This window comes from Eretmochelys imbricata, chromosome 6, assembly GCF_965152235.1.
Source record: "Eretmochelys imbricata isolate rEreImb1 chromosome 6, rEreImb1.hap1, whole genome shotgun sequence".
Taxonomy (NCBI): Eukaryota; Metazoa; Chordata; order Testudines; family Cheloniidae; genus Eretmochelys; species Eretmochelys imbricata.
In genome coordinates, this window is record NC_135577.1 from 104,166,698 (window position 1) to 104,188,209 (window position 21,512).

Here is a 21,512-nt window from a genome sequence, read left to right on the forward strand (position 1 = left end):
ATTTTCTACTTTAAAAACTGATGTGTAGCAGCTGAGGATTTGGTCCATAGGCTCTGTTTCTTGTGCAAGGTCTGACTCTGAGGAGTAATAATGATTTTCTTTCCCGAGCAGAGGAAGACAGTGTCTTTGATGAATCTGATATTCATGACACCCCAACTGGACCCTGTAGTAAAGAGTCTCAGACATTCTTTGCAAGGCTGAAAAGGATTGGTGGCAGCAAAATGGTGAAATATCAACCAGTGGAGATGAATGCCCAGAGAAGTATGAATTTTTTTATCAGAGTTAAGTTGTGAAGAAATACGATAATCTGCTGCTTGTAGCATGCTAACACCTTAATTTATGTATACTTTGTCACTGTGCATCATTTTAATACTCTTGTTCACACACTTGTAGGAGTTTGAGTACTCATTCTCTGAAAATCAGTACTTTCCAGAAATAAGGCCTCTTTAAGGCATCTTATGATGTTGGGCCACAAAATCAATAGTTTCTTGTTAAAATGTGACTCTATAATATATAGAAATGCTATTTAAAGCTCAGTTTGAGAAGTTTCTAAATTTTTACTCTTCTACTAATGGCTAAACTGGAGGTGGTTGAAAATTTTCAGTTGAAGCTTCTCTTTTGACAGAAGTTGGCTTTTTGATTAAATGAAAATATTTGTGGAAATAATGCCAATGTTGTTGAAAATGTTTTGGTTTTCCATTGCTTAAAAAAAATCAGTTCTTGTTTGCCCAAACCTGAAAAATGTTCAGTTTTCAGTTTTTTGGTTTTAAATTATCCTTTTTTTTTTTTTTTTTTTTGGTAGCAAAAAACTAATTTTCTGACCATCCCTAGCCTGAACTTTTGGAGTAATTTTTCCTTCTGTTTTTGGCATTGGGTTTCCAAGGCAGAATGATCTATAGTAACAGTAATGACTAGAGCTCCTTGGTACTGTAGCAGTGCTACAGCAAAATAAAATATTTCTAAAACCACTTTCCTCTAACCTATATGCCATATACAGAATACAGGGAGGTATGGTGTAAAGGTGATATTGACGTATGTTTGGGATGACCCATAAAACTACTGGGTGGCTTCACCACTCATAAGTAATGCAGCCGTCCCACATGGATGCCAATAAAACCTTTTCACCACACCATCTTTTATTCAATATATAGGGCCAAATAGACCCTATGGAGGGTACATCTGGTGGAAGCTGAGAATTTGCTTTTACAATCTAATGGTCTGAGTAAAAAAGAAAAGGAATACTTGTGGCACCTTAGAGACTAACAAATTTAATGCATCTGATGAAGTGAGCTGTAGCTCACAAAAGCTTATGCTCAAATAAATTTGTTAGTCTCTAAGGTGCCACAAGTACTCCTTTTTCTTTTTGCGAATAAAGACTAACACGGCTGCTAGTCTGAAACCGGTCTGAGTAAAGTGATCTGGGCAGTGGCTTTTTCTTTGCCTGTGGCAAAATTCTTTGTAGTGTGACTCTGAGATGAGAACAAATCTCAGATGATTTTGATTGAAGATTAACTGTCATAACACTGGGTTTGTATCTGAAATGTCAGTCGTGTGCTGAACTATGAGATCAAGACATGATTTCTGCCAAAAATCTCCCAGTAAAATAGTACTAGCTTTTTCTGTTTTAATCAGGTGAAATAGAACTGGCTGAATATAGAGAAACTGGGGCGTTACAAGACAGCATTCTACACTGTGTGAGAGAAGAAAGCATTCAGAAAAAAAAACTGCGCTCTCTAAAACAAAAATCTCTTGATATAGGGAATGCAGACTCCCTGTTGTTTACATTAGATGAACATCGTAGGAAGTCCTGCATAGACCGGTGTGATTTAGATAAACCACCCGCCACTGCTGCTTACACCATGCATAGACACAATGATTATGGACGACCTAGACAGAATTCTTCTACCAGGACTGAAAATACAGAGACACAAGAGAATCCTTCTATCATGGAAAGCTTCCAGGAAATAAGGAGACCTGTCATACCAGAAGTCAGGCTAAACTGCATGGAAACATATGAAGTAAAAGTGGATTCTCCAGTGAAACCTCCTGTTCTTAAAGAGGATTTAGATCTGATAGATTTGTCCTCTGATTCAACATCAGGGCCTGATAAACATTCAATCCTCTCCACTTCAGACAGTGACTCTCTAGTCTTTGAACCACTTCCTCCCCTGAGAATAGTGGAGAGTGATGAAGAAGAAGAAGAAACAACGAAGCAATTAAATGATGGTATCTCTGGCAAAACTGCTGTGTCATCTCCCTCATCTCCCATCAGTGCCTCTGCCCTCAGCCTCAGTGCAACCCGCCTCGTACAGTTCAGCATTGAGGATTGCTCGAGAGACTTTACATCTAAGGATGCGAGCAATAATGTTTCATTAGGAAAAAAGGAAATCCCCTCCACAGCTCCCAAAGTTCAAAAAGACTTTGAAGAGTTAGCTAAGCCAGAGGAGCTTCAAGATGTGTCCTGTGGGAGCCCACTAACACTTAAGCAAAAGCGAGACTTATTGCAAAAGTCATTTGCGCTCCCCGAGATGTCCCTTGATGATAACTCTGAGCTTAGTATGGAAGAAATTAAACCTAGTGGACCAGTTCCAAGTTCAAATGTAAAAACTGTCCTTATTAAGGTTCCTGAAGACTCTGAAAACCAAACAGAACCTGATAAGCTTGATGCCAGCACAGAATCTGATACAGAACAGAAACAGGAGGAAGAAGCTGAGGAGTCAGAATTTAAGATTCAGATTGTTCCCAGGCAAAGAAAACAGAGAAAGATTGCTGTGAGTGCTATACAGAGAGAATACCTTGATGTTTCCTTTAATGTTCTAGACAAGCTGGGAGAACAGAAAGAGACAGGTGAGGACAACCACAAACCAAACCAAAAGCTGTTATTACTTAAGTTTTTAGTAATGTATCTGTTTGATCACTCAGTCCTGTTTACGCGCCAGACAGTAGGATATAAAATGTCAGAACGGATCTCATATAAATGTACCCTTCCAGAGTGTCTGCTTCTCAGTGAATTTGCTGTCGAACGTGTTGGAATCAATTGGGAATGTACTCTCTACACAAGTATCATGTATGGGTGATAGCATATCTAAAAGAGATGCTCTAGTTCAACTACAAATGTTGATGGGCTTGATATAGGAATTAGTGGATGAAATTCTATGGCGTGTGTCAGGAGGTCGGACTAGATGATCACAATTGTCTCTTCTCGCCTTAAAATCTATCAGTGTAATCTGTGCAACATTCACTCGCTGTTAGAACTTATTTCCTCTGCAGGCTGTAGTCAATAGATGGCAAGAAGATTGTATAGAGTAGGGCTGTGCAGACTGTTAGCTTTTGGAATCTAATTCCAAGTTCAGCCTGGAACCAGTAGAGATTTGCTTGAAGTTTGTTCTTCACAAAACGTTCCCATGAAGCTTTTTGCAGATACTTTTGTTTTTGCTGTATCTGGGTCTCCATGAACTTTATTGGTCCATCGTTTGTGGTATATTTCAAGTTCAGCCCCCATTTATTGGGAGAGTTCCCATGATATTTCTGCTGTAGCGTGATTGGTTGAACTGATCTCAACACAACGTATTTTCATTTGGTTTCTCCACAAGACAGAAGTTACATGCTGTGATCCAGCTAGAAAAGCCAGAAAGAATTTTAAAAAATGTATGGTGGCCCCTACTTCTCTTGGACTTTGGAAGCAGTGGCCTAGTACCATCAGTATTTTTCAGTTAGTGGGGACTCATTGCTCAGTTGGGGGTCACGCACAGTAATTAATGATCTCACAGGTTCAAAAGGGAAAATACTCCTACGACTAGTTATCTTGTTGCATGAGAAGTGAAGCCTAGTTTTTGTGTATGTCTAGCTCCACCTCCTGTAATTGCCCTTCCATCCCCCCATTACTGAGAACAGTCTCATTATTTTATGTTTATAGTTGATGTGTTAACTATATTCCAGTTTTGCAAGGGTAAATGTATTTAACGGCAATCAGTGTCAGTGTTCTGTCAGGGCTGAAGCCTAGTCCCACTTGTGGTTCCAGTGAGCCAAAGAAACCAAGTGAAAATGAACCAACTGATCCTAAACGCTTTGTACAGGTTTGCAAAGGGAGGTGGCCACGGGAAAATTGGATTTGTTCAGACTCAACCCCTTTTTCGCCATTAGAGCCTGCAAGTCAATGAGAACCAGGTTTCACACGTACATTCACAAACATCTGCTGAACTGGAAGGGTTGTCAGAGATGTTAGCATCATACCTCTTAATCCACTAAAGAGAATATTTATCCACTAAAGAGCAACATGATTACACATCGCTGAGTGTATTATTATACCACCGCATAAAACATTCACAATGTCCCATTAAATGATCTTGGTTTATAATGCTGTATGTTGCAGGTAGTGACCAGAATGAGTTACATATCTTATTGTCTAAGGGTTTTATGTTTCTTTTATCATCCTGATTAGTTTACTAGTTTGTGGATACATTTATTATAGTTTAGGAAAGTAGGCTTGATGTGGTTATCATAATTTGCTGGTTACAGTTTCAAGCACCTATTGCAAAATGCTGACACTTGCATGCTTTAATATCTTTGAAAGGATTCTGACATAATGGGTTTCCCAGTGGACTGTCCAGATGATCTGTTTCTTCAAATGAGCAACCCATGGGTTCCTGCTTGAGATTTTTTTTGTAATAATATATAACTTCACATTTTCTTAGTTATTTTGTGCTTGCACAAGACAGCTAGTGATGCCTGGAGAAACTTTGGATTTGAGTCTTTCAGTTTTGATAACTTCAGCTGCTCAGAAATCATGAGATTAGCTTAAAAATCATGAGATTTTTTAAAAATACTAGATTTGGGATTCTTTTCCAGTTTTTTAAACTGTAGGATGCATATTTTCAAACTTTTCTCTGCAACTCTGATGGCAATAAACTTTTTTTTTTAAATGAAAGCAGAGATTCTCACGCAATCAAATGACTTTAGGAACTGAAGCTTTAAGAATAATACCAAATATTGCAAGAGTTGTGGCATTCTGTCATTTACATTGGATTTACATCAGTGTTACTCCATTGACTTCCATTAAGTTAGTCCTGATGTACACTTTGTAATTGAGATCAGTCAGGTGCTTTATGTATATTTATTCATTATAGTATGTACTATATATGAATAGTCTCCAAGAGGCTTATCCACAAATCTCCTTTAAAAAGAGATTTAGAAACAACTTCCTGTGCACCTGTAACATCACTGGAGGTGCCAGATGGCAAATGGAACATTGAAAAGATGTGAAAATGGCAATCAGAGAAGGAAGCTGATGAAAAAATGTTCTCTGATTTTTAAATAATGCACTCAGAGTTTAAGCACCATTTCCATTTGCAGATCCCACTGCTAAAGGACTTTCAACTCTGGAAATGCCAAGAGAATCATCTTCTGCTCCAACACTTGAAGCAGGTGTGCCAGAGACAAGTAGTCACTCTTCCATATCAAGTAAGTTTTTTCCCCTAGATTGAAGAACTGAAACTCAGTTACTGCATTTGTACATCTAATATGCATCAGCATCTGGCACATTATCTTCCTCCAAACTTTACGCGACTGGAAGCATATTTATGTGGTGCATTGTTAGATTTGTTAACTCTCCAAATGCCAGCATGATGTTTGCAATTAAGGACTACACAGTTTATTGTGACATAGCCAACTTCATGGACATTGATTTGCTGCATATGCATTGTACATCCTTAAGCAATAAGTGGAATTTTGAGGAGGTGGTGGCTGAACGCAGCCTTTTGCTGATGTTGTGTGTGCAGTTCGAATGAGATGTAGCATTATCTAGTTGTCTAAGCACAGGACCAGGAGACAGAAACTCCCCAGGATTCTATTACTAGCTATGTGGTCTCAGAAAAGCTACTTAACCAATTGTGAAACAGAGATAATAATAACTACTCTGCAGGAGAGCTGTGAGCATTAATCATTTAATATTAGTGAAGTTCTTTCAAGATTTTGGGCCTGACGCAAATCAGATGTAACTGCCCTGGAGCCAATGGAGTTACAGTGATGCAAATGGGGTTTAAGTGAGAGGAGAAACTGGCCCATAGGGTGCTATAAAAATGCTGAGTATTAATTTATTTAGTGATATCCAAGAACCACTGACTTCAGTGGAAGTAATATGAGGCCTGTAAAAGGAAGGATGGTCTTGAGATCAGCACACCAGTCTAGGACTCAGGCAGAGCTGGAATCAGTTCCCCAGCTGCACTACCAACTTCCAGTGCGACCTTGGGCAAGTCCAGAGGGCCAGATTTACAAAGTATTTAGGCAGCTAAAGATGCAGCTTAGCACTTACGGGGATTTCCAAAAGCAACTAAATTGGGGCAGGTTAGTTGCTGAATTCCCACTGATGTCATTGGACATGAGGTGCCTACCCTGCTGAGATGCTTGTGTAAACCCCACTAGGTAATTTTCTGCGTCATTAGGCACCTAAACACCTTTGTAAATCTGGCGCTTTTTCTCTTTGTATCTCAGTTTTCATCTGTAAAATGGGGATAAAAATGTTTTCTTTATCTTTCTTGTCTATTTAGATTGTGAGCTCTTTGGAGCAGGGGCTGTCTCTTGCTATGGGTTTGTTCAGTGTTTAGTACAATGGGGCCTTGACCTCTGTTGAGGGCACTACTCACTAGTGTAATATGAATACATAATTATACTTAGGCTGCTGGTTTATAGACGCATACATTTTCAAAAAATCCTGATCAGGAAGAGTTCCCATGGAGCCTGTCTTCTCCCATTGGAATTTCCACAGACAGAAAGAAACATAGGGGCAGATCCTAAGCTGATACACACTGTCATAAGTCTAATTGAATTATGACAATTTACACCAGCTGAGGATCTGCTCCCTAGACTTTTTCAAGTTATTGGTAGAAAACAGATCATGGAAATAATATTTCTGTTGGTACAATCCTACTACGTGAAATGTCACATGCTTTTCTGTAGCGACCGACTTGGCTCCAATACAGTTCAAAGGCTGGAGGCAGCTTTTTTGTTTTTTCAACGTTTGAAATCACAGCTGTCCTTAAGAAACCAGGTAAATAACTCTGGAAACATGAACCAACTCAACACCACTTTGATAATGTTGAATATGCATTAAAAAAAACTTGAATTACAATCATAAAAGCTGGTAAGGAAGTTCAAAGAGATAATTTCCTAGATTTTAACAGTCTTCTGCACTCCAAGCAACATTGTCAGTTCTGAAATTAATTGCCATTCTTTCACTGGGAAATTTGGTCTTTGATAAACTGATAAAGCATCTATTTAAAATCCCTTGCACTGGAAGAGATGGAAATTAGATTTTTCTGCTAATTTGCTGTGAAAGGCAGCTGCAAAACAAAACAAAAAAGTTAAATATTAAATGCAATCACAATTCGGTTCAGTTCCTGAAGCTCATTTATGCAAGGTTTGGTTTGCTGCAGAGTTGGATAATTTTGTTATTGAATCCGAATGGAGTTTAAATGTGCTTTGATATATTGAAAGGGTATTGTATAAATGGGGGAAATCCTACAATGCTTCTCATTATGATGTGTATGAAATTGTTTTGATGAGCAGATTCCCAGTGGATGTTATCGCTCTGTTTATTATAAATTGGATACTGGTACTTATTCTGTTAGAAAGTTCTTTAAATTGTTCTCCTTATGAGATGAGATCAGGACAAGAAGTAATGGGCTTAAATTGCAGCAAAGGAGATTTAGATTAGATATTAAGAAAAAATTCCTAACTGTGAGGATAGTTAGGCACTGGAACAAATTACTTAGGAAGGTTGTGGAATCTCCATCATTGGATGTTTTCAAGAACAGTTTTGACAAACACCTGTCAGGGATGATCTAGATAATATTTAGGCCTGCCTCAGATCAAAGGACAGGACTAAGTGACCTAAAGAGGTCCCTTCCAGTCCTACATTATCTGTGATTCCATTATTCTATTTCATTTGGGTTTGAACCTTCTTTGCAGTTAGACATTGAGATGGATCTAACCCAAGACCTGGGATCTCAGTGCCTCAAAACTTTGAACAAAGTTTGGATCTGAACATTATGGCTTGTGCTCATCTCCAGTTCTGCCTTTTCAGTTAACAATGTCAAGGACTGTTTTTTTTTTTTTTTTTTAAGCTTAGCTGGTTACTATTGGGCATTTTATAATTGTACTGTCAGGTGTCATGTTAATACTATTTTAAAACTATGTTAGATTTCTTTTAGTAGCAAATGAAAATGATCATGACAAAGAGGTTTCACATTGATATCATGTAGGCCTGACTTCAAGAAAATATTTAAACTCATGCTTAAATCTACATGGTTAAAAGCTTTCCAGAATAGGTATGGATTTAAGAACATGCTCGAGTGCTTTTCAGATTCAGGACCCAAGAATCAGTTTCAGGCAATGAGTCTTGGTTTCACTGGGGAAAATACATTGCTCAGACTGGGTTGATAAAGGAGCCATGCTCACCCATCTTGATGCTTCCTGTTGAAGGGATGGAAAAAGAAGATAGGTTGGGAGCATCCCATCACCTGTTTCTCCTTCCATTTGAGTATTAGGGAAATATATTACAATACTGGTCTTAATTGCTGGTTACATTATGGTTTATTCAGGGAGTATTGTCCACAACTAGTCATTTTCAGTAAAATATACAGCAATGTAGGTTAAAAAATATAGGAATTGGCAACTTGATGGACCAGCAGAAGTTGGCTACTTAAAGAATGAGGTCTTCTAATAAAAGTGGAGGGGACAAAGGGCCATGTTGTGCTATTTTGATGCTGGCCTGTCTACAAGATGGTATGGAGTCACCCCACCCCTGAGAGCTTCAGAGAGACATGCAATCCTTTCCTCAGTGGCAGGGTGTTCAGCGAGACTGCAGGATGCACCAGTCACGTAATGTGTCTTGCACTCTGCAGGCCACTGCAGAGGGTGGGGCACAAAGCTATGATCCTCACCCACTTCCTTTTCCTAGGGGTGCCTAGAGGGAGCAGAGCTCATGCTTTCCCAGGTGCAGAGACTGTCATTCGATTAACTCTAGAATAGTGTGTGCAAATGAAAGGGGGTTGTTGGGGAAGACCCCCTCCTGCAGCGTGCGCACACATGGGCTAGTCACAGTCTGACTTGATGTCTGGCGATACTTTGGGGTGGTTTCTTAAGCATTAGGGATGTCTAAGAAAAGTGGTGTCTTGAACACATTTCACTGTATTTTAGAATAAAGATTACAGGCCAAGGAATTGATAGTAGACACTATGTGTGAAATCCTGGTTTTACTGAAATCCACAGGATTTTTGCCATGGACTGCAGTGGGGCCAGAATTTCACCATGTACAACTATGTGAATAGAGCAGATTACTTTGAATAAAATTCTGAGAGCAAGCAGCTGGTCTTTGTGGATGTTATCAGTACCTCCTTCATGCTGATGGACAAAATCGGGGGAATAAGAGCAGCTTGTGTGATTCTCTGAACTCTTTTCAAATTCTGATTTGCAGCTCAGTTCAGACAGATGAAAAGGGGCTCCCTGGGAGCTCTGACAATGAACCAGCTAATGAAGAGACAGCTGGAACACCAATCTAGTGCGCCCCATAATATCAGCACATGGGACACTGGTAAGTTATGCTTCTCTATTCTTTATTTCCATTCCCTTAAACCAGTTAGTGCCTCTTTCTGTGGTGATCAATTATTGTGAATATAAGTGAGCCATTGACATTCTTCCATTGGAGAAAAGTAACCAAGCTCAGGTCTACAGTGGAATTATATGAGATTCTCTGCTGGTGTGAATCAGCATGGATCCATTGTAGTGGGATATTATTCCTTTAAAATAATGACCATTACTGTTTTGTATACAGCTAGGTGAGATTCTGGCCCTATTGAGATCAAATTGAGTATTGCCACTGACTTCAGCAGGGCCAGGATTTCACCTGGTGTGTGTGAATCATTTTTATAAAGACAAACCTCCCCCTCGCCCCCGCATCATATTGAGACATCAAGCATTTAAACCTTATGCCAAGGAGACTCTCACTTCCCCACAGGCAGAGGCTTGGGAGTCTTTTGCCAGCTCATGCAGAACTCATGGGGTTTCCGCTCAGTAATTCATACTGGGTTTCCATGTTTCTCATTAAGAGTAAAATGCAAAGCAGACAGTGAAAACTGAATTAAGTACAGAATGTCCCCACTAACCACCCGAAAAAAGTTTTAACCTCTTCTTTTCATTCTTTTTCTCTTGTGTGAAATCTTCTATAGTTCACTGAAGTTGTCACAGAATGATGAATTCTGGCATATGTTTCATTGTGCCATAATAGAATGATGCTGCTAGAATTTCACTAGCAAACCAGGAGGTGACAAGAGGGTGGGAAAGAACTGTAAAACAGTGACCTGGAGCGTAGTACTTTGTTGAACGTCCCCACTGCCACATTAGTGGGGAGATTGGTCTAAAAAATTGTGCTTAATTCAGTTTTCACTTTTAAGTCCCATCAGTCCCATTCCATTTGTGACTCTGAGGCATGGTTTCTCTTGTGATATCCATCCTCAGAATGAAGTGGATTGTCAGTTTCCCTTCCTAACCTTCCCCACATCATTAGTTCAGAATTTGTCATTGATAGCGGGTCCATGGTAGCCTTCTGACATATCAAATAAGTTTATCTCACACAGAAACTTCAGTTAGCATAACTTACACAGTAACCCTGTTTTCCCATTTAGTATTTCCCATTTAGTTTCCCACTCTTAGTATAGAACCATATAGTTTATCATTTACCTCTTATGTGAGCTATTCAACCTGTCTTCCAAGTGGGCAAGTCAATATTCTATTCACTATATCTTTAAGGAGCTGCATCTTAATGTTCTTGTTGGGAATCCACTAGCATTCTTTTCAACATCTGTCACCTTTCTCTCCAAAAGACCTCACTTCAAGTCACTTCCTCCAATGGCTTGAGACACCACCTGAACTTTTCAAGGGACCTTTTGCAATCCCTAGCTTCACATCATTTTGTGGCTGCTTTATATTTTCTACATCAGTCCAGCTAACCTGGGTACCGTGCCTCTCTTTCTTCATCTCTCATTTCAGACTTCTCTTTCCCAATCTCTTTCTCTGAAAAATAAACTCATTGTGTGTCTATCCTATGCCAACACAAGCATGTCCATGAACTACTGATCCCTCAGTGTCCCTAAGCATTACCTTTTACTCTTTCTGTGACTCTTTACATATCCCATTTCTTGCTGAATCCTTGCAATTAGCCCTATATTTCTTACCAAATGTCCTTGACTTTGAGCTTTCCTAAAAGGCTTCCTTTGATATTGCTAAATCTAGTTCTTGCTTCCTCTATGGACCTCTCTTTTACCTTCTTTTCTTCTCTTCTTTTCTCTTTTCATGCTCAGAGATTTAACCCTCTGTTTTCCAGCTGTTGTGTATGTGTGTGGTGATGGTGGTGTTTTAATTGTTGGAGTGAATTTGTGGTGCTGGCGATAGGCGCTGCGTTAACAGTACCACAGTCTGAAGTCGTCTGTTTATCCACAGAACAGATACAGCATGGGAAGCGGCCGTGCAATGTCTCAGTTTGCCTAAACCCTGACCTGGAGGGACCACCACTAAGAATAAGAGGTTAGTTCAGTGTCCATGTCTATTCAAACTTGGTCTCTCTGCTGAGACTACTAACAAGGTTGCTAGTTAGTACCAGTTGTGATGGTGGCTTTGTGTTCTGTTCAACTAGAGTGACACCACCAATTCATTTCACACAGGACATGGGTAGTTGATGGATGCCTAGATGCCTTCGTCAGTGCCTTGCTCGTCTGGACTTAACTGATGACTTGGAAGTGAAAGACTGTATGCCCCATTCCCTGAGTCACCATGTCCCCACTTCCTAGATATTTGAACACTCATTCCTGACATCCAAACTGCTCAGTCTTCCTGACAGCTTTTTAATGGCACCATGAACTAGCCTTTCTCTAGTTTGAATCGCATCCTCTCTCACTTTTCACCACAAGATCAGCACAAGTGTTCTTATTATTAGCAGCTTAGCCTTACTTCCAGTTATGTAGCCATGATTATGTCAATGTCCAGCATTTGCATGCTATACTGTAACCTGTAGCTAGAGATGGAATCAGTTAAGCTTCCAGCATGATGATAAAATGGAAGGTAAAGTGAATCAGTTTATGAAGCAAAGACTAGCTAGACATATTCAAACAAACTGTTATTTCTGGCATTCTCGATGGTTTCCCATATCACTGAAGACTTCTCAAGACTTTCTAAACTGTCTGCTGCATCCAGTGTAATCTCACAGGGACCATTACTTAACATATAGGATAGGGTCTTAGCTTGTATAGAAAAGAATTATGTTTCCTTCCAAACTCAGCAGAACAATTGTTTGACACTTCTGTTTTCATTAAAGCAGCACTCAGCACCCAGTACCCTCCCTATTAGTCTAGAATGGGATCTCATATAGATCATTTGGTCTGAGCTTGCCTTTGCAACAGCAGCTATTGGGACCGTATCAATAGCAACTCCATTTGTATCAGGTTTAGTCAGACAATCCACCTCTTATTTCTTTAACCTGTGGTGAGGATTACAATAGGCTAGTTTCAACATTGGCTGTGAATTCTGTTTGTGAGGCCTTCAAATTGCTGTTTGTTTTCTTGCTGGCTTCTTCAGTCACCTCCAGCCCTTCCATATCTGCAAGGGTCAAACTGGAGGGAAAAAGACATTGGTATTCTTCCAAGCTGTAACCACAAAATGAGCTCCATGCATGTGCAACTTCAAAATGAGGTGCCACTCAGCGTGGACCATGCAGGTGTGATCATACCGATAATCTGAGTTCCACTGGGTTCCTTGAGTTTGGCTCTTCTCAGTGGGGCTTAATTAACTTTGGGGAAAAAGAAATGGTGCTGTCCCACAAATGCCACTCAGTTGTAGCATCAAAATGAGACAGTACTTGATAGGTTGTGTAGATGTGTGACCTTTCCTGTTCTTTCTTACCTGAGAAAAGAAATAATTAACAATGTTGATATTAAAATATCATCACAGGGCACTTGCATTAACACTTCATTGAGATGAATGGGGCAGTTCACACCTCTCTTTGCTATTGTTCCAGAGGTTTTTTTCACAACCATAATAGCTAGAGAAATACCTTTAAAAATAATTTTAAAAAAAGGAAAAAAAAAGCTGTGATTCTGGAGAACAAGTTAGCTGTTTCAGAGACATGGTGTCCTATAACATCAATCCAAGTCCTGTCAACCAGGATACTCCACCTATTCAATACCTGTCCTAATGAGGCTCCTACTGCCTTCAGCCCTTCCTGTTTAACCAAGAATCTGCTCCCATCTCCCATGATTTGGGCACAGAAGAAGTGCCCCCGGGGCAAGGGGGAGCCATATGTGACTGCACTATTTGTATGCCTCTATGACCAGGTCTGTAGGCGGTCAGTTCCGCCTCATCGGTATAGCTTGCCTTTAAAAGTTTTCTTAACTGAAAATAACACTAATAATACTTTGTACTTCTAAATCACCTTCCATCCAACTATCTCTAAGCCTTTTCAAATCTTGATGAATTATGCCTCAACATCCTTGAGGCATTATCATCTCCATTTCTCAGATGGGGTGATTGAGGCAAAGAGGATGTTAAGTGACTTCCTTCCCCAAAGTCACACAGAAATTCTGGGGCAGAGCTGGGGAAGAATCTAAAATTCCTGACACCCAGTCTCATACTAACTGTAGGATCATCCACTTTACCAAAAGAATGAGGGGATAAAAACTTGACAATTTAACACTGAAGCAGTCATACCACCTTCAGTTTGTTTCTTTTACTTCCTTAGGATCTCAATTTTTAAAATAATTCCTGACCCTTAAAAAATAAAATAAGCACAAGTAATTGGAGTAGTCTGACCAGAACCAAAGAATGTGTTGTATCTTTCTCCAGAGAGACACATTTTTATTTACATACACTGCAAAGGCTTTTTTTGTTCACACATGTCCATTCCAGATTTCCATTTACCTTGCTTCTTTTCTTTTAATGACTTCAAGGTGCCACCAAATCCAGCTTACTGTCAGCACCCAGTATAGTCAGTATGTTTGTACCAGCCCCGGAAGACTTTGCCGATGACCAACCTACTATGATGACTGACAAGTAAGTCCGTTTCTATTTCTTTCAAATAATTTGGTAGTTAAAAAGTACTGAGCTTCAGAACATATTTGGATGGGCCCTGCCTCAGTGAAAGAACATTCTCAAACTTTCTCCTAAGTAGCATAATTTTTTGTAGCAAGGGAAAATTTTCAAAATGTTCCAAACCAGGTGTGCTATGAATATGCTGGGCCATGAGTATGTGTGTGCACAGGTGGCTGTGGGTATTAGTAGTACTGTTTCATTATTTGAGTGTTGACCGTTTGCCTAGTACTGTACATAAAGAAAGGTGTGTAGCCTGATTCTCTTCTCACTTACCCCTGGTGCAAATCAGAAGTAACGCTATTAAAGGCAAAGTTGTTACTTGTACCAGTTTTACATTGGTGTGAGATAAGACCCATGTTACCTGTTGCATGGGACTCCTCCAGTTTTAAAGGAACATAAACAGGATAAAGACTGTATCCTTGGGAGAAAGGAAATCTTACTTTAAAGGGGCTTTTTGATGATCTAGAGATAGGCCTGAACTGGGACCTGCACTCCAAACCCTTGGATACGAATTCACTACAATGGTTTTGGATCTGAGTCAGATCCAATGCCTGAAGGAGTCTCTTTTCTAGATTTGATTTGGAAAAGGTCCAAACTGAAAGAAATCTTGTGAGAAAAGCTCACGTCATGAGGTTTCGGAGAACCATTGCCATCTGTGTGGATAGTGGGATGGGAGGAGGCACTCAAGTATTAGAGTTTCTATGGCAGCGATCAGGGAATTCACTAATTCTTGCGCTCTGCTTAATCTCTTGGTTGGGTAGAATTTTCTGTAAGCAAGTTTGGGGACTTGGCTGGTTCTAAAAGCTTTTTGCCTTGAAACTGGGAGTGGTTTTTATTTGTTTGGCCTTAATTAAACTCAAAATGGTAGTCTTAACCTAAGATGGATGTGAATCTACACATTGCGTGCGTGACTGATTTTGTTTCTATGGATTTGATCTAGGGGAAGGGACTTTTATTACATTTGGTTATGTAAATGGATGAAATAATACTGTATCCACAATTAACAAAGACTTTAATTCTGCAATTGAGCTTTCTCTGTTTTTTACTGTAAGGGCTCATTGTAATCCACTGAAAACTTGTTTTTTCTCCCTAAAATGAAAGTTATCGCTTTTTTGAATTGCTATGGCTTTGCCATTGCAATGTAAAGCCATGACTGTAAGTCAGCACCTTGAATGCTACGGTTACCACCACTACTGCTATTTTGCACTTATATGCTTTTCCTCTACAAGGATCCCCAACGCCTTTTACCAACATTAATTCTTTGATCAAAATCCCATTGAGGCACTGTAAGTAAATATGATGGTACTCTTTTTACGGCAAAGTAGCTGGCTTAAAGCCACCCATTAATTCAATGGCAGAACTGGGAGTAGAACCCAAGAGTTGTGGCTTTCAATCCTATGCTCTAGCCACTAGATGAACTGCCAGGATGCTTACTAGAGAAGGGCAAGGCTGTTATGTGAGTCTTCAGTGGAACTGAAAATTATGTTGGGTAAATGCTAAACATCCCAAGAAGTGGCTCATTTCATGCATCTTCTTTGGCCTTTTTCCAAAAGCTTTGGAATCAGATGCTGAACCAAATGAGATTGATTTTCATAACCTTGCTAGCATCTTCTCCTCCTGTTGAGACACAAAGGGATGGAAATTGCTTTTAGCATCCCATTAAGTTAAAATGTCAATCTGTTGGAGTCATAAGCGATTGCTTGATCAAATTAACCAATCCTCCCTATTGGGCTGCGATGTACCTTTTTCCCTGGTTTGTTTGTCTTATGTGGTTTTAAAACCCTGCCTCATCTCTCCTGCAGCTGACCTCTCCCTTATGATTAGACGTTACAAAGCTATTTCAGAGCGTTCAGAGTTGTCCCTCAGCATTGCAGGAGGGGGCAGCAGTTCAGCAGCAAAACTGGTTTGGAACAGAAAGAGACCTCTCTAAAAACAAAGGGACTCTTTCTTGGCCTCCTCCCCACATAAAAATCCTATCATTTCCTCTTCGAGTCTATAACCAGAGCTGTAATCTTATCTCATCAAATTATTGCTTTATTGTTGATCGATGCAAAGCACAGACTGGAATAACTGACCACCTGCCACAGATCAACATTGCCTGTTGATGGGGCTAGTGAAAAGTGCTTTGTATACAGGGTTTAAAGCACAGTGATCTATTTTCTTAGCCATAAAAAGTTCAATGTAACATGGGTTCTTCTAATTAATTGAACAAATAATATTAGTTTCTAATATCTTTCCTTGCAGATGTCATGATTGTGGGGCTATCCTCGAAGAGTATGATGAAGAAACACTAGGTCTGGCCATAGTTGTTCTCTCCACATTCATTCACCTCAGCCCAGATTTGGCTGCTCCTTTGTTGTTGGACATCATGCAGTCTGTAGGAAGGTAACCTTTGGACCTCTCAGGTTTCAGAGTAACAGCCGTGTTAGTCTGTATTCGCAAAAAGAAAAGGAGTACTTGTGGCACCTTAGAGACTAACCAATTTATTTGAGCATGAGCTTTCGTGAGCTACAGCTCACTTCATCGGATGCATACCGTGGAAACTGCAGCAGACTTTATATATACACAGAGAATATGAAACAATACCTCCTCCCACCCCACTGTCCTGCTGGTAATAGCTTATCTAAAGTGATCATCAGGTTAGGCCATTTCCAGCACAAATCCAGGTTTTCTCACCCTCCACCCCCCAACACAAATTCACTCTCCTGCTGGTGATAGCCCATCCAAAGTGACAACTCTTTACACAATGTGCATGATAATCAAGTTAGGCCATTTCCTGCACAAATCCAGGTTCTCTCACTCCCTCACCCCCCTCCAAAAACCCACCCCCATACACACACAAACTCACTCTCCTGCTGGTAATAGCTCATCCAAACTGACCACTCTCCAAGTTTAAATCCAAGTTAAACCAGAACACCTCTCTCTCTCTCTTTTATGAGGAAAGGAAGATTTTTGTGCCCTTGAATTGTGATGAATTCCCTAGGAGAACTGAAAGGGATGTCCTGATGGCAGATCAGATAGCTCAAAACCACATTTGAAGCAGATGGATCTGGGCTCTAGAGGAAGGGGACAGTGCTCTGTGCACCAATCTAGTACACCACGCCTTATGCAATGGTATTTTAGATTTGAGGTGGTGTCTCGCTTTTTTTTTTTTTTTGGTCATTGCTGTGTAGCTGAAAAATGGCAGCCCAAAATGAAGGTGAAGTAGAGCATGATAAATTTCACTAGTTCCAATCACACTTGGTTCAGAGATGAGAACCTCCATGGCATATACTCTGCCGGGATAACAGATGGAAGAAAGTTTATACCCGAAGACTTTGAAAATGTTAAAATGAAACAACAGCAATGCCCTGAAGAGCTATACTGAGAAGTGTAAGTGATTCAGGACATAGAGAGTTGTCTAAAGGCATGTCTACATTGCATGCCACTGGTAGTATGTGTAGCTAGTGCTGAGTGCATAGCAGGCTGTGTCCACACTGAGTTTTGTAACTACACATGGTAGTGAAAGGTTCTGGCTGGGGATGCAGCGGGGAAAGGCTCTGGCAGCAGGAAGCTGCTAGGGTCTTACATGCAATTCCCTGTGGCAGGGTAAAGGATCAGGGCATAGGTGGTCTGGCCAGGTGGTCACAGCTGGGCTGGAGTCCACACAGTCAGCGAGCCAGGCGTCGGAGGAATCGTTAGAGCTGGGTTCAATAAGCAAGAGTCAGGGTCAAAGTCAGGCCAGGGTCAGAGATTGGAAATCAGAGGTAATACCTGGCTGGAATTGGGAGGTAGGAATTGGGGTCAGGCTCGGATCAGAGGCTGAAGATCAGGAGAGGTCTGGAATCACAGCAGGCCCAAAGTCTGTGCTGTTGCTCGGATAGCTTTCTGGGGCATCCTTCAGAGCTAAATAGGGTGGTTGGCCAGTCAGAGGGTCGCAGGATACTGTCACTCTGGCTCCCTTGGGTAGTACTTCCTATGGGCCCAACTCTCAACAGGGCTCCCTGGCTGGAGCTCTGCACAGGCTCCTGGTGGGAATGTCAGCTATCCCAGGCTCTTCAGACCTGGGTTCTAATCCTTGCATCCTTATGCTGCCAGAGCTTTTCCCTGCTCTTCCCCCTGCTACTGGGCCCTTTCCTTACCACAGGGAGTTGCCAGAGCCTTCCCCGTGTCAGGGAATGGCTCTGGCAGCTTCCTGTGGTGGTGAAAGGCTTCAGCAGCAGGACAGTATGCTGCTAAAAATAACAGTGTCGACCTGGGAGGCACTGTTTGGGCATGTAAAGAGCCATGTAGGGCACATACCCACAGGGTTCAGGAATGTCTTTACTCCACTTGCCTAAGCAGTGCCTCACTAGCTACACTGTTGTTTATACCTGTGCTAGGGGGAGCACGCAGTGTAGGTACTCTACATGCCACATGAGGAGTGAGCAGTGCAGACATATCCTAAGAATGCTCGTTGGAGAATATCTTGCACCTAACTGAAATTCTCCTGCTGCTACAGATTATGCTGTTGAGTGTATAATAATCATGCAGTTCGCGCTCAGTTATGTTACCCAAAACCTGGGAAATGATCAGTCTTGACCAGGCGCTCTGGTCAACTAAGGTCATTGCGTGCTATGAAGCCATTTGGAGAGATGACCATTGGAGAATTCTCCATGTACAGAGAACTCTCTGCTAGCAGAGGGCTGGTGGAGATGGCTCCTCTGCCAACTGCTTTCACAACCCCCAGGATAAGAGAGAAGGAAGGTGTTTGTCGGGGTATTCCAGGAGTGATGCCTGAGCAGGACAGGTTGTGGTGGTTGTGAAGCAGAGCTCTCTTATACCTGACTCTCCATTGGCATAAGACCCCCGAGGAACCTTATGTCCGTGGTTTAAATTAAAGCTACTCCCCTACAGCTTGAATTTATTCAGGGGGTTGGTGGTCAAGGATCCTGAAACTGCAGCTGGCTCCCTGCAGCCCTCCCTCTCTGCTATGTCTGAACTCCACTTGAAGATAGTGGAGAATCAAGGCCTCCATTTCCATTAACTCTGAGGCTGCACTTCCCTGCTTTCAGTGATAATGAACTCTGGAGGAGGTAGAGTTTCCAATCTAGACTGATGCCATCCATCCTACTTGTTACTCATGAATACAGCACTAATAGGGCCAGTGAGAAGCCATGAACAATTAAGCTCCTGAAGATTAGTTATCAAAGTGTGGGGGGAACGTGGTACATTTTCCTCACTGAAGTGGAAATACTGCATCCTCTGTGAGACACATCTGAGTCTGTTAGTGAAGCAGATGGTATACAACCTGGGGCATTCCAGTATGGTGAACGTACTTTGTCATTTTCTAGCGTTCAGTCTTGGTCACCACTATTTTTTACTAATCAAGGTGCAGTTACAGGCCCATAAAGGAATTGCTTTGAATAGATGCAGAACAAGGCATACTCTCCCTAAAAGTAGATATGGGCATGAACACATTCAGGTGGCTTCAGTGTACTTGCTCTTACATTCCTAGTAAACTTTCTGTTTTTTTCTGAAGTTATTTTTGTGCAAACACTATGAGGTACATTGCCCCCTTATATCCAGTCTATTAACACACATGATATTTATGCCTGTGCATCACAAGTGAATGACTTACTATTTTACTGCTTAGAGAAGATAGTAGTGTCTGATGTTTAGAACAGAGGAGTTGGAGTCAGGAGACCCAAGATCTAGGGTAAAATTTTCAAAGCACTAAAGCGACTTAGGGCCAGATTGTCAAAGGTATTTGGGAGCCTAAAGATGCAGATAGATGCCTAATGGGATTTTCAAAAGCACCTAGGGGCCTAACTCCTGTTGATTTCAGTCAGCATGCAGTTCCTACACTATTCCTGCAAATTTCTGCTCTCCAAATTACCCAGGGTGAGTAATTAATTGTTTTTGGTGTATGAATACAAGATACTTTCATTATCGTTATGGTGATAAGGGAGGGCAAGTAGAATTTGTCTCAACTGGCAAATATTTATGACAATATTGCAAGACTGACTTTGACTCTTACCCTTTACTAAAATGAATTTGAGTCCCCTGTGCATCTGATCAAAGGGTCTCCTGTGACCTTTAAAACATGTTCTCCGAAATGTCTACTTACTAAATTTTACTTACTGGTAATTTTACTGGCTTGATTAAAAATATTATGAACAGTACTTTTGTTTGACTTGCTGTTTTCTGCTGTTTACTCCAGGTTGGCGTCAAGTACCTGTTTTTCTAATCAAGCAGAAAGGTACAGTAACGCCCCACTTCCCCCGCAAAAGTGTGCTAGATATATAAACAAATGGTCAAATCCTATCCTTTGTTACGTGGGTACAAATATCTCATGTTTTCTAGCGATGGGCCTGGACCAAAAAGCCCAGATCCAAACCTCCTTGAACTTTGGAAAAATTCATACCTGGATCAGGGATTAAATCCAGGCCTCCTTAAAGTCAGTGACAAAACTCCCATTGACTTTATAGATCCTAGATTTCACTCCACACCTTTGTAGCTCATTTCCATGTCTCGTTATATATGTGGTTTTCCCATTATGCTGGTGAATAAAATTTATGGCCCTGGGAAGGTTTTCATCTGTATGCATTTAACTAAGTCTATATCTACACTACCACCGGATCGAAGCTCTGGTGATTGATGCACCAGGGTCGAAGACCTGCCAAATTGACCACAGATCGCTCTCCGGTCAACCCCAGTACTCCACCCCGGATGAGAAGAGTAAGGTCAGTTGACGGGAGAGTGTGTCCCGTTGATCCAGTGTGGTGCAGACACTGCAGTAAGTCAACCTACGCTATGTTGACTCCAGCTATGTTACTCACGTAGCTGGAGTTGCATAACTTTGGTCGACTTACTGGAGTAGTGTAGACATAGCCTAAGTCAGTCATCCATAATTCTGGAGAACACCTACTGGTGATGTCCCATCATGCAATTAGACTACTGTCCTTATACAGGGACATCACATGGGCTGCGTTCATTTTTGGAAATTTTAAAAAGGTTGTGCTGCTTAATTCATTAATGATTGGAAAGTGCTTTGAAATCTTTGGCTGGAAGGTGCTAGAGAGGAATAAATGAATGAGCTTTATGGGAGCTTGCATCCAAGTGTGGAAGTTCTGCATCCCTGAAATCAGTGAGAGTTTTGCCATTGACTTCAAAGATAGCAGGATTGGGCTTCAAATCCTGAAGACTTAATGGCAATAACATTCCTGACACTATGTAGAGAATCAGGAAAAACTAAACTAGCTATTGAGGCCAGAATCAAGCCACAGCACTTCAGCACTTGCTTAACTTAAACCAAGTAAATAATCCTGCTGAAGTCATGAAAGTTAAGCCTGTGATTGCGTGCTTTGCTGGATCAGGACCTTTTATAGAGCACCCAGGAGGACTCAGAAGGCCTGTGC

The 21,512-nt window shown here is 41.0% G+C and overlaps 1 protein-coding gene across 3 annotated transcripts in view; it reads left to right on the top strand.

The window, feature by feature from the left end:
* UNC79 (unc-79 subunit of NALCN channel complex) overlaps positions 1-21,512 on the top strand; it is a 145,383-nt gene that overhangs the window by 79,903 nt on the left and 43,968 nt on the right. For 2 of the 3 annotated variants that reach the window (XM_077820409.1, XM_077820410.1), the window contains 8 exons: positions 112-261; positions 1,633-2,847; positions 5,353-5,460; positions 9,473-9,589; positions 11,494-11,577; positions 13,992-14,094; positions 16,378-16,518; positions 20,315-20,353. In XM_077820409.1, the coding sequence (XP_077676535.1) occupies positions 112-261; positions 1,633-2,847; positions 5,353-5,460; positions 9,473-9,589; positions 11,494-11,577; positions 13,992-14,094; positions 16,378-16,518; positions 20,315-20,353 (1,957 nt within the window). The remainder of the gene's footprint in view (positions 1-111; positions 262-1,632; positions 2,848-5,352; positions 5,461-9,472; positions 9,590-11,493; positions 11,578-13,991; positions 14,095-16,377; positions 16,519-20,314; positions 20,354-21,512) is intronic. The other variant, XM_077820411.1, reaches the window with a different exon arrangement.